The sequence below is a fragment of the Falco punctatus genome (assembly GCF_963210335.1).
Source record: "Falco punctatus genome assembly, chromosome: 3".
In the NCBI taxonomy this organism is placed as follows: domain Eukaryota; kingdom Metazoa; phylum Chordata; class Aves; order Falconiformes; family Falconidae; genus Falco; species Falco punctatus.
The window spans coordinates 112,993,336-113,007,643 of record NC_137582.1 but is presented as its reverse complement, the minus strand read 5'-3'; the positions used below and the strand labels follow the sequence as shown (position 1 = coordinate 113,007,643).

At 38.6% G+C, this 14,308-nt stretch overlaps 1 protein-coding gene across 3 annotated transcripts in view; it reads right to left on the bottom strand.

Annotated features, from left to right (window-relative positions):
- The window catches only part of CLSTN1 (calsyntenin 1), a 39,915-nt gene that overhangs the window by 7,717 nt on the left and 17,890 nt on the right, over positions 1 to 14,308 (bottom strand). For 2 of the 3 annotated variants that reach the window (XM_080377930.1, XM_080377931.1), the window contains 10 exons: positions 13,375 to 13,570; positions 11,039 to 11,247; positions 9,890 to 10,039; positions 9,606 to 9,791; positions 8,189 to 8,437; positions 6,368 to 6,489; positions 5,091 to 5,253; positions 2,895 to 2,945; positions 962 to 1,119; positions 154 to 302 (listed from right to left, as the gene is read on the bottom strand). In XM_080377930.1, the coding sequence (XP_080234056.1) occupies positions 154 to 302; positions 962 to 1,119; positions 2,895 to 2,945; positions 5,091 to 5,253; positions 6,368 to 6,489; positions 8,189 to 8,437; positions 9,606 to 9,791; positions 9,890 to 10,039; positions 11,039 to 11,247; positions 13,375 to 13,570 (1,633 nt within the window). The remainder of the gene's footprint in view (positions 1 to 153; positions 303 to 961; positions 1,120 to 2,894; positions 2,946 to 5,090; positions 5,254 to 6,367; positions 6,490 to 8,188; positions 8,438 to 9,605; positions 9,792 to 9,889; positions 10,040 to 11,038; positions 11,248 to 13,374; positions 13,571 to 14,308) is intronic. The other variant, XM_080377932.1, reaches the window with a different exon arrangement.

The following is a 14,308-nucleotide window of genomic DNA, read 5'->3' as shown; positions in this document are numbered from 1 at the left end:
ACTACGTTCTCAGGAAGAAAACGGAGTGCTGGTGTAGAAAACATTTGCCGCATTCAAACGCGTGATGGCTGCACACAGCAAGGCTCCTTTGTTTACCACAACTGAGACACATCGTTCCAGGCGCGGCACGTTATTGCAGCACTAGGGACGTACTTGACCACGCTGGAGATTTTCAGCCTCCGAATCCCAGGTGTTGGGAACTGGCGGGAGTTCAGATAGGAGATGTGCTGCATGGCCTTATCAACTCTGTCAATATCATCCCCTTCTAAGGTCAGCGTTGACTGACTTGGGTTCATGTGGATCTGAAACAACAGGGGGGGGAAAACAGCCGAACAGTAACATAACCTGGCATTTAAAACTGGAAGTTCAGCACTGCTCAGCCTGGTAAGTGCTAGGATAATTACATCTGTGTTCAAAGCAATAAGGCTATTTTGCACTGGTCTTGCAGTACACACAGTCTGACTTCCCATCTCACTTCCTTATTCCAGCGGAATGTATTTACTGTTTTGTCCTTTAGGAAAAAAATCTAGGGACTTATGGTTCTGATGTCAAGACTCTAGTAATATGGAAGAGAAACAGCCAATACAAAGAGAGAAATTTAGCTCTGTCCACACAATCTTGCTACTAAAAAAAGGCATGCAAGTCAGTCCCATTCGAAGCTGCCTGCTAAGAATTGCTGTCTGTCGTTATACAGCCGGGTATAGCTGGTAAAACAAGAGAGGCTTACAAATACAGGATTTCTCTTCAAGACTTACAGAGAACACAGTAACTTTCATCCTTAAACTCCACTAAGACCACATCTAGGCAAGAAAGATTTCCTAGTTTTCATGGAATTTTAATGCAAAATGTCACAATAGATTAGCTTGTTCTATTTGGGACACCCCTAACTCTGCCAGCAAAACTTGCAACTATTACCAGCAAAGCAATAAATGTGATCCCCTTAATTCATATGCAACTTTACCTTCACACCTTTGCCAACGCCATCAGTCATTTGCAAATCCAGTCCCTCTTTGCAAGTATACAGGCAATCTATCACTTTCTTGTTTTCCAGTTTACCAGAACGAATCATCAAACCTGCCAGATTGCCTCGGAAAAACTGAGCCATGTGGAGTTCACCACCTTCATAAAGGGAGGAAGGAAAAAAACCTTTATACATTTTGATTCTTTCCACTTTTCTTTTCTTTGGTAAAACAACAAATATGTTTTTTGGTACCACAAAGTATTATATACATGCGGGTTAGTTTTTATCCATTCTGGGTGTTAACCTTGTGATTATGTTCAAGCATAAAGACAGGATTAAACAGTTCACCATGCATATGGCCTTCAGAACAGGTGTGGCCATCTGGAACTGTGAAACTAAGGCTAATATTTCCGTAACAAACATTTCAAAAGAAATCGCCCATACAGCGAGGTGGTGTTCTCCAGAAATGACAGACAGAACCGATGAGATGAACTATGAGAGCTGAACCTTTCTCAGGTTCAGGTAACGCTCCCACTGGTCGGCTCTCTGCAGCACAGGCAATGCCCACCAGCAGACAGCACCCTTCCTCTCAGTGCTCGTTACCCACACCTAAACTGATCATTACACGCTCTCTTTACACTCAAGGAACAGAAAGAAACGTCACAAAGTGATTAGACTCATTCTGAAAAAGGTGTCTAAGAGGGAACTGCTCCCCTCCAAAGGTGCTGCCTCCTCTGCAGGGATCCGAGCCAGCAGTTCAGGCTCAGGTAACTTATTTCCAGATCGCTGAGTGAAGTCTGATGAACTGCAAACCAGTAAGCCCCTTCGCTGATCAGACTTTTTGAAGATGACATCACGACGATCACTTAGTCAGTCTTGCTAAACAACAGGGCCACAGACCGCCCCCCAGAAATTCGCATTCCAAGGTCATCACTTACTAAGCTACCCGATTTTTAGAAAGATGTCTAAGCTTGTTTTGAAGATTCTAAGTCCTAAAAGACCCCCAGCAGAACACAATATAATTTTCAGTAGTGAAATCTCCTGTTGGAAATTATATAGTTTCCAGTTCAGACCTGTACAGCTCCAGCTTCTAGCCCCCAGACTGTTACCTCCTTGCCAAATCAAGGTGTGAGGCACACCTAGAAACCTCTAGTCAATTCTATCTAGACTATCCCAGGAATTCTTACACTTCACAGAAAGAGTACTTATCTTGAACACGTTTTTAGAAACAAACACCGGTTTTAAGCGTCTCGACTTGAGACACAAAATCCACCAAACTATCACTAAAAATTTCTAAGAAAATAAAACCCTGTAGCCAACTTGAAATACCTGGTAGCCAAAGCTTTTATGCCCATTCACTGTAATTAGAACTTCATATAAATTTCTGATCAAGTGAGTATCCACTGTAAATTACAGGCCTGTCTTTGAGTTATATACAACCAACCTGAACTAAGTATAAATCAGTCTTCAAGCAGGGAGCAGAGCTACCTGACTCCCAAAGGTCCTTTCCAACCCACGGAATAATTCTATAATATGCACACATACCTACATACCGATATTTATATAGGATGAGGTGCATATGTTTTAACAAAACTGGGTGAAAGAAATTTAGCTGATATTTTACATCAGTAACTTATTTTACACCACTTCACTGAAATCACAATGGTTGTAGATTTGTACATGGATGTGCATTTGGATGCAACCAACACCCCCCCCCCAAAAAAAAAAAAAAACCACAAAAAAGAAAGCAAAAAAAAATCAGCTGATGAAGCTCTGGAAATAGAAGCACAATGAAGAAACAAACAAGCCTAGGAGAGGATTATGTGAAGGTCAATGGGCCAAATGCAATGCCTGCATTTCATGCTGTGTGCAAGATGAAGCAATGTCTTGGCTTAAAAATGAAATAAAACAGTAGGGAAAAAACTCCAGCAACCTGCAGAGGTCTCAGGCACAGTTTCATTGTCATTTTCATTTCCTGTATATTCTGTAGAAAAGCAAGACAAAGAATGGGACAATAGGGAAAGGACCAAGTAGTTACAATTTGGCAAACTCTCTTATCACAAAAGTAGTACAAAGGAGCACTTCCCCCAAGAAGTCTGTTTATACTCAACCCAGCTTCTCAAGGTTTATGAGTTCTTTGAAACACGCATAGCTGCAATGCAGGGAAGGAACATCACTGTGTTGTTACAAGAACATAACATTCATGACAAGACAACCTGAAGAGCCCCATACAGAAGCTGCAGTAAACACAGTCACACCAGAGAACACTTCAACCACAGATACTCAATCTCACACAAACCACTATTAGTAACGAGATCAGTTGGCTCAGTATTTTCTCCTCTCCTAGCTACTGAAGGGGAAACGAAGGTACAATCCAGCCTACATCAGCAAATCACCAAAAGTTATTAAATGCTGATCAAAAGGAGCTATTACCAACCCAAATCTTTTCTCATAGCAATAGTATTTTATCTATTAAGCGGTCAATTTATCAGATGGAAGCATGGGGAGACTGGGATGGATGGACCAAAAATGAGAAACGGCTTTTAATCTTTTTACAATAAATGTTAAAAGAACTTTTTCAAGAGCATAAAATCTCTTTCCTCTTAAGAGGCGAGCTGTATATGTAACTTAGAGCAGCCTGGTTTATTTTAAAATCTCTGTAAGACAAAGAGGATGGCCTTAAGCACTAACTTCACTTCCTTGGCATACTTTTTTCCCCATGTTCTAACCCCCTAGAAATCAGGCTTTTGGTGGAATTTTTAAAACATACTGCCTCAAGTTCTTGTATTCCAGACTTTAATGCTCCTATTTCAGTCTGCTGTCATTAAAAATAAAGTTCACGTCAGAAGAAATTAAAGAATTATACAAAAGGTGCCGGTGTGAGAGCAGGAGTTTTTAAACTAAATGTATATGCTTTTGTTAGGATGCAGAACATACATGGAAGCCATCATACAATCCATACACTTAGCTGGAACAGAGTTTCCAAGCTCCAGTTTCTTGAAAACCAGCTACTATAGCTTCCCTTGAGCTAGAAGAGATAGTTGGAAAGTCACAAACAGAATAAGACGAATTATGGAGAAAATAACTGACTCGAAGGGACAACAGAATTAATTTAGCACTGAAAAAAACAGTAATACTGAAAGATAGTGAACTTGTTGCAAAACAGTAAATTTGATGGAGAGGGTATTTTGATAACATAACTTTCATTCACACTTGAAAGCCTTAAAACTCAAAAGAGAAAAGAAACATTTTAAGACAGAAGACTGTTAATTTGATTAAAACGTCTCAAAGCTTTCCATTTGTCATTCATTCAACAGCTACTTCTCTGCATTATTGCAGACTGCAACTACAGTTACATTCTGAACTACAGTTGAAAGAGGAATAATTTTATCTCTGACCAAAAAGATCAGTTTTATACCAGCTAGGGTGAATAATTTAATCAGCAAGCAAGCGTTTCCATTCAGGACTGTGAAGCAAGAGCTTTGTTTCAAAGATCTCTGATAACCAGCGTCCATGTTCAGATGCATTCTTCTCCTTTTTCTCAGGCTTTGAAGAGTAGGTGTCTCAAGTATTACAGCACATAAATCAGCATTTTACAGCTTGAAGAACACCGTGTTTTAAGCCACAGTCTGCATACAATAAAGCAGATGCTTTTTATATTTATTTTTATAAGCAGAAATGGTACAATATCCAAGAGACAGCATCACTTGCGTTGCTTAGCTGAACTGTCTGCTGGTCATGCTTCCATTTTTGAGAATACTTTTTCTACAATATGCTTGTCAAACTACTTGAAATTAAGCATTCTGCTTAGTAATATGAAGGATATGATGTATTCTTACAACTGTTATTAAAAATAAGCTATCTATATTCCAACGGTTACCACAAAAATCACTTGGCTGAGTAGCTTTCTATTTCGTACGCACCTGTAGCCAGCGAGCAAAGAAACACTCAAGGAAAAAGACTAAAAGAGGAAACGTGATACTAGCTAGGAGCAAAAATAATCTGCAAAAGACAAAACAAGTGATCTTTCATGCCCTGAAAAGATCTGCTGTGTACTTCTAGGGTAACCACAAAGATCTCATTTAAAATAAAATAAGTTAATTAAATATTAACAATTGTAAATAGCTACCTTGCCAACATGCTCCAACTACTAGCTGCGTTTCTATCTTTGAAGGATGAAGTGGGTAATCTTCCGTCACCGGGAAAGGATCATATGAAACACCGTCTACATAAAGAGTTACCGCAGGAAATTCAACATTGAGGACATAATGATGCCACTCTTTGTCACACACCTGAGTAAAGAAAGTTTTAAAAATTGTACTTTATTATTTTTTTTTTATTTCAGTTGAATAACTGATCTGAAGCACATTCTGCATACACATACATGCAGACATATTGACAACCTATAAGTCTGTATAGACATACTTTATGTTTCACACATATGGCACGCATCTGAAAAAAGCAACCCAACTGTCAAGCATTTATAAATAGTTTCTTTTCTTCTATTGCCAATATAGAAAGCTGCATGTATTTCCGTTCCTTTGATTTTTAAAATATCTAATAACAGCATATTTCAATTTAAAAATACGTATCTACATGCAAGCACATTCTGAAATGCTGTTGTAACACATCCTTACTTAACAAAGGACCTGTCTTATTTTCAGAGAGGGACTGTTGAGAGAAAAATGTGACCATTTTGAACAGAAGAAAGCCTCTGACAACAGAATTATTTATAGTGAAAGCTGATTAGCTTTTGGAAAGTAATAGTCTTCCTATAAGGGCATATATGGGCATTTTACCATTAAAACAGTATACACTGCCCTGCACAGAAAACAGGATATAGAGATGTATGTTAAAATGTAACTCACTGTTAGGTAACTGGCAAAACAGACCCGTAATAGTAACTGTATGGCAGTGTGAAAAAGAATTAAGAAATTCTTCCATTATCCTATTAACATTTTCCTCTGCAAAAATGTCGCATGCTCAGAAGTACTTTAATGCTATAACCAAACCAGAACACCTGCTCTGCTCTCATGCACGCTACCTCAGTGCATTTGGTGAAGGTACCTGACATCACAGCTGAAAGACCGATGCTGTATTTTCACATATAAATCCACTTTTTCCTACCTTTCAGGACAATGACTTGCACTTTATTTCATGAGTATCCCACCGGGTTTAATAAAATCACTAAACCAGTATTTTATATTTAAAATGAGAAGGTATAGCTGGATCTATCTCTGACGCTTGATCACAAATAAGAGTAAGCATTGCTGGGTTCTATAAAACAAGACATCAGGAGCAAGGAGTTGCAAGAAGTATTTATTAATAATTATACTACCACCAAGTTTAGTCTCCAATGTTTTTCACTGCATTATAACAACCTACCAACTGTCCTTCCAAACTTACTTGATTTAATTTCCAGTGGAATTCAGCAGGTTTGTACGTTTTTCCCTCTGAAGGATCTTGGCGGAAGAGGAAAACAAGTCGGCAGTTGTGAATATAGAGTGTGTAGTGGTGCCGGTTCATATCTGCACAAGAGTGTTAATTAACATTATTTTCTGCAAACCTTAAGACCTCCACAAAATTCACCTGTTCTGTAATTTCATACACAAATCTCCAAGTAACTGATAGGAAGAAACAAATGTAGAAGTAAACCAGGCATGCTTAGAGGAATGTGATAAATGTTTGTAATAGTACTTAGGGCAAACATTCTTGAAGGATCTGTGAGTAATACGCTGTACAATAAATAAGACATGTCCATCTCAAAATCCAATCTAAACCAAGGCACAGGACTGAAGAGGCAGATATAAACCTGCCAGCAGGAGAAAAAGAGCTCTATTTGCAAATAGAAGAGCTTTTTTGTTACAAATGAGTAGCTTTTACTGCATTTAGTTACTGTTTTAGAACACATACACATGATGGCAGGTGGACACGCTTTCCTAAGAGAAAACTATGCAATTGTAGCTCTAAAGGATTTATCGTTGAAAATAAATACAAAGGTGAGATGCTAGAGAAACAGGTAAGAGTAAGGAAAAGAAACATTTTAGCTACATCATCCATTCTATGGCATGGGTGAGTCAAGAAAGGATGGAATGAAAAAATACCCAAATCACGTCAATCTTTCAGCCTGACAGCATTAAATCCGACTGTATTGTCCCAGTGCAATATATTCAGAATTGCCTCCCTCCAAAAAATCTAGTTCCAGTTTTTCAATATTGCATAACGTAAGACTGAAATAAAGGCAAATCGTATCTATACTACCAGAAACTATCAGTCGCAAAAGCTACGTGGTTAGGTCAAATCAAGTAATAAAATAGGAAAACTTCTTTTTAAGGTCTGCCTTCTGTGTACTTTAAACCAGGTAAAACTGCATTTAAATTTGCCTTTTTTTCTCCAGTTTACTTACTTGCATGCAGAGTCTAAAGCTTTGGGTTTTGATTAACAGGAATGGGTGAAGGTAAGGAAAAGAGAAGAATATTTGTACCCGGTTCTGAATGACAATCACTTTTCTCCTGTTCAAAGAAATGCTTTTAGGGTATTATAAATGCTGTGAAATCTATCTTATTTATAAAAAAAACAGTAATTTAAAATATACTTGGCATAGTTTCCATTGAAAAACCTAGCAGCACTTTCAACAAAGTATCTTTCTAATACACTGGACAAATTCACTGCTCCAGCTAACAAAGACAAGAATTATTTTACCCCCATTAGACAGCAATTATGAAAACAGGGTTATCAGATTTCCCTCTTATTAGTAGTGTCTTCAAAATGATTGTGTCTGTAGGATTCACAGAGACATAAACTAAGCACAGGGTGAAAAAAAGTTTCATCACTGGAGAAAGAGAAATCATCTCTTCCTAGAAAAAAAAAATACAAGAGCAAATGCCGTCACCAAACCTCACATAAGTATCTTAATGATTTTAGGCAGCATCAAGAATAAGGCTATCTCTGGAGATGCAAAATCAAGACTGCATTGCCAGAATAAGTCATCTACCATGGCAAATAGAAATGCGTAACGTAAATTGAAACAGAATTAGAAAAACAAGTCTGTCTAATGTGAAGCTAGATAATCTAAGGCCATGCCTACAGGTAAGCATAATGAAGAGTGACTTTTACAGTCCATTTCATTTCCAAGAAAAACCTAACCCAGAGAAAAAACTTAAGGTCCCACATAAAACCAAACAAAACTCAACAATGAGACTACTTATATGTGAAGTACTGACAAACCTGTCTTGTCTGAATTGCACAGGATTGTCTCTTTCTCTTTGGTTCCAGGCCCATGCCTCATCCATACAGAAATCATGAAGGGCTCTTTTAGATTGAGTGTGACAACACCATCTGGAATCTTCACGGCTTGCGTGCCATTAAACTCAAAGACTTGGTCACTGTCATGACCATTATCAGTAGGAAGTCCTATTGTCCAGTTAGCAGCACTACTTGGAGGGGGAAGTAGCTCAGCTGTGCCAGAAGAAGCACCTACAATAGAAACACTCAAATGAAAAAAGGCAGAAACTAGAAGATCACAGCTCGTTTCAAACCAAACTGTTTTTCTGAGCACTACTTTTTCAGTACCGTCAGGGTTACACGCTACCATCACACACCAAGCAAATCTCCTTTTAAATCATGTGGCACTAAGAATGGACACCTAATGTCATGATGATTTCCACAAATTTTACTTCTGGGTAGACAAATAATCTAACTGAAATTGTTTTGCTTGCCATCTCTACAGCTGTAGTGCCTCACTCTATCTCAGGAGCCATTACCTTAATACCACTTGCCCCTCAGGTCCACGAACATGACGCCTTTCTCCTGACGCTACACTAGTTGTAAGACTCACATCCATCCAGCTGAAGAGGACTGCATGAAGCATCCCCTCCCAGATCACTGTCTGATAATATCATGGTCAAGGAGCAACAATACCCGCAGGTACTCTGCTTGCTGGTTTTTCCCCAATTCAAGCTGAAATCGTTAATGTCACAGTGACCTCATCAGGGAGCAGCTTAGGAATTGCCCAGGTCTCTAGGGTTACGCTGTATTCACACTTCCAATTGACTTCACCTGAAGTTGAAGACATAAATCATGAGTGGTGTTTTGTCCTGTAATCTCAAATCTTCCACACTGACTACGAAGGACTCAAACTTTTCATCAGACCTTTAACCGCAGCGTGTGTGTATGCCAAAGTGCCCTTTATTCCTAGGGCAAGCATAGTGTAAGTTTAATTGATACAAGTAACCTGTTTTTTTCCAAACCACACTTCCTTGATTTTCTCATCTACCTTTTCACCACGTATTTCTTACACTGCATCCTTCATATCCATCACACCTCAGAAAAACAGAGAGGTTTTAATGGCTACACCCTTCTGCATATATAGCATTCTTTCAGCTCTTGAACATGAACCTCATGTGAGGGAAATTATGAGTCTATATAAGCTAGCAGAGAGGCAGAAGAGATTCTTTACTGCATTTGGGAATCATTTCAAAAGTCACCTAATTTTATGCTTTTTACTGTCTGCTAGGAAAAAAGTTGGATGAAACTACATGCAAACAAAGACTGTATCTACTCACTGATTTGTGGTCTAACATAACATTCAAAGAAAAACTAATAAGCAAGAAAGAGCACTTTATTTCAAAGAAAGCATTCTTACCACAGAGTCTGTGAATGGATTTCTCAGAGTAGGTGTCTCTATCACAGCCTTTACCAATATGGTTGGTTTCTAGTTCAACCGTTGCTTGAATTGAGGTTATTGGCTCATCACACGTCTCCAACCGCATACCGGGGAAGAGAGCTAACGAACCAGTACCAGGCTCATACTCTATTCTTTTGCTCCAACCTGTACATTTATCCAAAGAAACAGTATTAAAAATCTCTCACATTTATCTGAAGGAACCGGCAAATGCTAAAAGCAGACAGGAAGGTGATCAAACTCACCTTGCCAGCCAGGCTTGCATGTTGGCTTAAGGCTAATTTTAACCAACACATCCTCAGCAGCTCTCTTCTTCCCACAGTCGTACGCTGTTACTGTCAGTTTATACTGATGTTCTTTACCATAGTTTAACTTTTCTGTGTTTTTTATATAACCTGACACACACACAAAAAAAAAAAAAAAGGCAAAAGGCAATCATCAGACATCAATACCTACTCATTTTCCAGCGTCACCACTGCATTGAATGCATCCAGGTACCACATATGTACTTCATATAGGTACCAAGACTTCAGCAGACACACCTGCAAGTGAATTAGCCCTTCACTATTTGACCTTTCAATGCCAGACATCAGGCCCAGATCCTTAAAAATTAAATAAATCTAGAAATGAGCAGACATACAAAGAACAGCAGGTATATACTAACCTGGCTCTTAGCAGCATATTATATTACTCAAAATGAAACTGTCCACAGGTGGCAACTGATACATAAATTGTTTGGCACATGCCAGGATTCTCTTAACTATTTAAAATTCACACATCCATGAAAATTATCCACTGGCAACGTGGATCCCCAAAAATCTCAAACTGAAGCCCACTAAAAGCTGTCTGGCTTTGTCTCATTAGCTTGCTTGAACCCCTCTGAAGGCTCCACAGATCACTAGCGGAAATTACCTAAACAAATCGCTACACTTCAAAACCAATAACCATGATACTGTCATCTCCAGAGCACACCTGAGCACCTCAAATATGAAAAGCACATGCATGGAATCCCATTTCTGAAAGCTAATTAGCAAAATCTATCCTAATACAGAATAGAAAACTACAGGCAACCAAAAAAAAGCCTGCTAAGAGCTGGTTTAAAATAAAACATGGCTACCGTATTTCCTTAATTTTGAAAAGCATTTTAGAAGAAACAACACACATGCAACACACCATCTGTTCCTTACATCAGTAGATAGCACATGGTATCGGCACTGAAAGACACCTCACTTTTCATCATCAATTCAGATAGCCAAAGTCAACACCTCCATTTAACTACACTGTAGGAAAGGGTTAAAACAGGGCTTTAAAATTTGATGCTGACCAGTCTAAAGTCCTGTTCTTAGGGCAACAAATTATAGTAATTCCCACTCCATCTCGCATTGTGTTCTTACCATCTTTGTCAATAGCAAAAGGTACGTCCGGAGTTACAATTTCATAATTGCAAATCTGGCTGAACTGAGGAGAACAATCTGCATCCACCGCTTCCACTTTCAGGATGTTGTCATACCTCTTCCCTTCAATAACTGTTGCCTTGTATGACTTCTCTTTGAACACAGGAGCATACTCATTAACATCATTCACCTGAATATGTACTGTTGCTCTGGGAACAAAACACAAATGTCAGTTCCCTACACATTGCAAAACTTCCATTCATGCAAGGAAGCTGGTGAGACAGCTCCCTCTTTTCCAGATGAGTCTATCCTGCAGAATTTAAGCTCCCAGAAAGAAGTGATCAATGACTAATAAAACTAATAATCTCAACTACCCTGACTAGGAAAGCAGCAGATGCTTTTCCAGCACGTTGCAATATAATTAATTCAGTGTAGTTCTAGGTTATTGCTTACTATTGCTGTTTATTCGTGAATAAAATTCAAACCCTTGTACTGTAACTATTAAATTGCCACCATTCTACAGAAATACAAAATACAGCTGTGACAAAATAGGCTTTTACTTCTGTTAAACCAGTACAATCCTTCTAGTTCCTTCCTGCTGTCAGAGTATTTGATATAAACACCCAATTTTTATTTCACGTGAACAAGTATGACAGTTAAGACTGGTCTTGGTCCAAGAGCTCAGTCAAGTGCATTTGATCGGCCTTCTTTTGCTAATAAAGTACTAAGCTGTGCAAGTCAGAGAAAACTGGCTTGTTTCTTGGATGTAGGAATAACAAATCAGCCAATTTAAATGGAAGAATCACAGAAGTGGAAGATACACTTCAATACATCGTATAGCTAGCTAGACAATCCTAAACAGACCGGATCTTGAATTCGGTCCTTTCACACTTGTCACTGATTGCTGGTATATACAGAATAGGAAAATAATGCAGTTTCTGTCACTGACCAAGAGGAAGAGGTGAATAATGAATAATGAAAAGTATCTGGAATGTAAACCAATAAAGAATTCAAACACTACAGTCCTTCCATAAAAGCAAAAGTTTTCTAATGCTTACTCTAAAAAAAAAAAAAAAAAAAAAAAAAGTATTTAAGGTTTTATTTTATCCTATGCGCTACATAAATGCCACAAAAAATGGCCTTCTGTACCAAACAGACTTCATAAAAACATTAACACAGACAGCCATGGGCCAGGGAAATTTCAACAGTGGTTTGCAGGTGCTGGTCTTGGAAACCCATCAATCCGCTGACAGAAAAGAGATGCAGAGCATGCTGCTTCATCTGTACTAGTTCGTTCCATAGCCATGAATATGATTAACCACAATTTTTATCAGACCCATCAGGAAAAAGCTTCTACCTCAATTAACCAGCACAGGTAGAAAAATACAGTAAGTTCTACAGCATGGAGAAGGAACTGTATACTATCAAACTGGACAAAGAACCTAATTCCAGCCAAGCCAACAAAACATTTGTTGCCATCTTACTCTTTAAAATATTTCTTCAAAAGTCAAACTGAGTATCAAACAGAGTTTGAGGGCACACCTATTTTCTCTAAGTGTAATCCTTCAGCAGGTAACTTTCTGCTGCCTTTTCGAAGCATACAGCTCAGCGTAACAAGGTTGTACTCCTCACCAAGGTGACTGCTGCTAGTCTAGTCCTCATCTTACTCGTGCCCTTCTTTGCTTCGTGCAAATGGTAATCTTCCGTATGCTCTGCAGATGTTTACACCAGGGTGTTAAAACAGTTATTCTCAAGTGGATTTTCTAGAGAGCATTTTACATTGTGCTTTTTTCTTTAGATAAAGATTAGCTAAAGATTGCTTTGTTCCCATTATTTCATCTAAGCAGAGACGAACCTTATGGCATTGGTCTTGCTTTTTTTGGTGAGGCCATCTGAAATAATGGCAACACATAATGCTTTTCCATTTTGTCAACTTTCATATAGACTGACTTCTTGAACCTCTTGAACTTCTTTTTCGTTTTTAGAAACTGAATTCTGAAGCAATGGTCCAGGCTTGGTATCCCACGCCAACTCTTTAAATCCACTCAAGCCAGATTTTAAGTATAAAGAACAGTTTTCCTGCTTCTATCCCCACAGTATTTTCGAAGGTAAGTTCAGCAACACCAGGGGATAAAGCAATATCATCTAAAATACGGCTAAAGAGATGTCAAAACAGTTCATGTTCGTTTTGCTGCTATTTATACTGCCATTATATAGAAGTCTTCCAGTATTAACACTTGGTTTACATTTCCTCTAAATACACAGACCATAAATCACCACAAGCAGAAGACTGCCTGAAACCAAACTTCCCCTCAGCCCACCACAGATTTACTTACTTGTGGGATTTTTTTGCATTCGCTCCATCTGGTCCCTTTCCGCAGTCGTAGGCCTGTATGGTGAACGTGTAGTCCTTCTGTAGTTCACAGTCAAGCTTTTCTTTAGAGCGTATTATTCCCTCACCAGTGGATTTATCCACTACCACTGCTTCAAAGGGAACGTTTTGCCCGTGAATTTTAAATCCACAAATCTCACCTACAGATGCAAAGTAAGAGAGGTTAGAACTGGTCAAAATTATTACACATGTTAAAAATAAATGACCGACTATTTTGCAGCCAAGGGTTTGTGAGGGTCTGTGGACAAAGCAAGAGCACTGTGCTTTAAAATGGGTGATTTCTGGGAACTTTAGTAAAAAGAAGCATACGTCTGCCTTCCAAGCAACTTGTTTACTTTACATCCATTCATGCAGGAATACAAAAGAGAAAAAGAGAAATGTAGACAGGCATTTCACAGGAGTACTTGAGATAGCTCTAGGGTAACAGTAGATCTTATGAGAGCATACAGCCAAGGCCACTGGTAATATCTTCTATGCCAAGCTACTGGGAATAGCTGGGCAGCTTTGTTTTGACCAGAGCAAAAGGTTAAAAATGCACAGTTACAAGTCAAGGGATGAAAAAGCTTCAAGTATAGGTTCAGCACCGTAATTACAGAAATTCTGTCAACAGATCAAAGAACAAAGTCTTCCTGTGCAATGTACCTGGCTAAAATTAGGGAATCAAAATAAACTACTGAATGAGAAAGGTAGAAATACCAACTTCTCAGGCATCCATTTCAACAGCTATCTACTAAGACACACCAAATATGTTAGTCAAGGAAGCTCTCACATGGAATGATTTAGTAGGCTTTCCTTTCTGTTCAAACTCTTCATCCTACCAGACTGGCAAGAGAAATCCCTAGTACGTCATTTCAAAACACACCTAAGCCCAAGCTTAC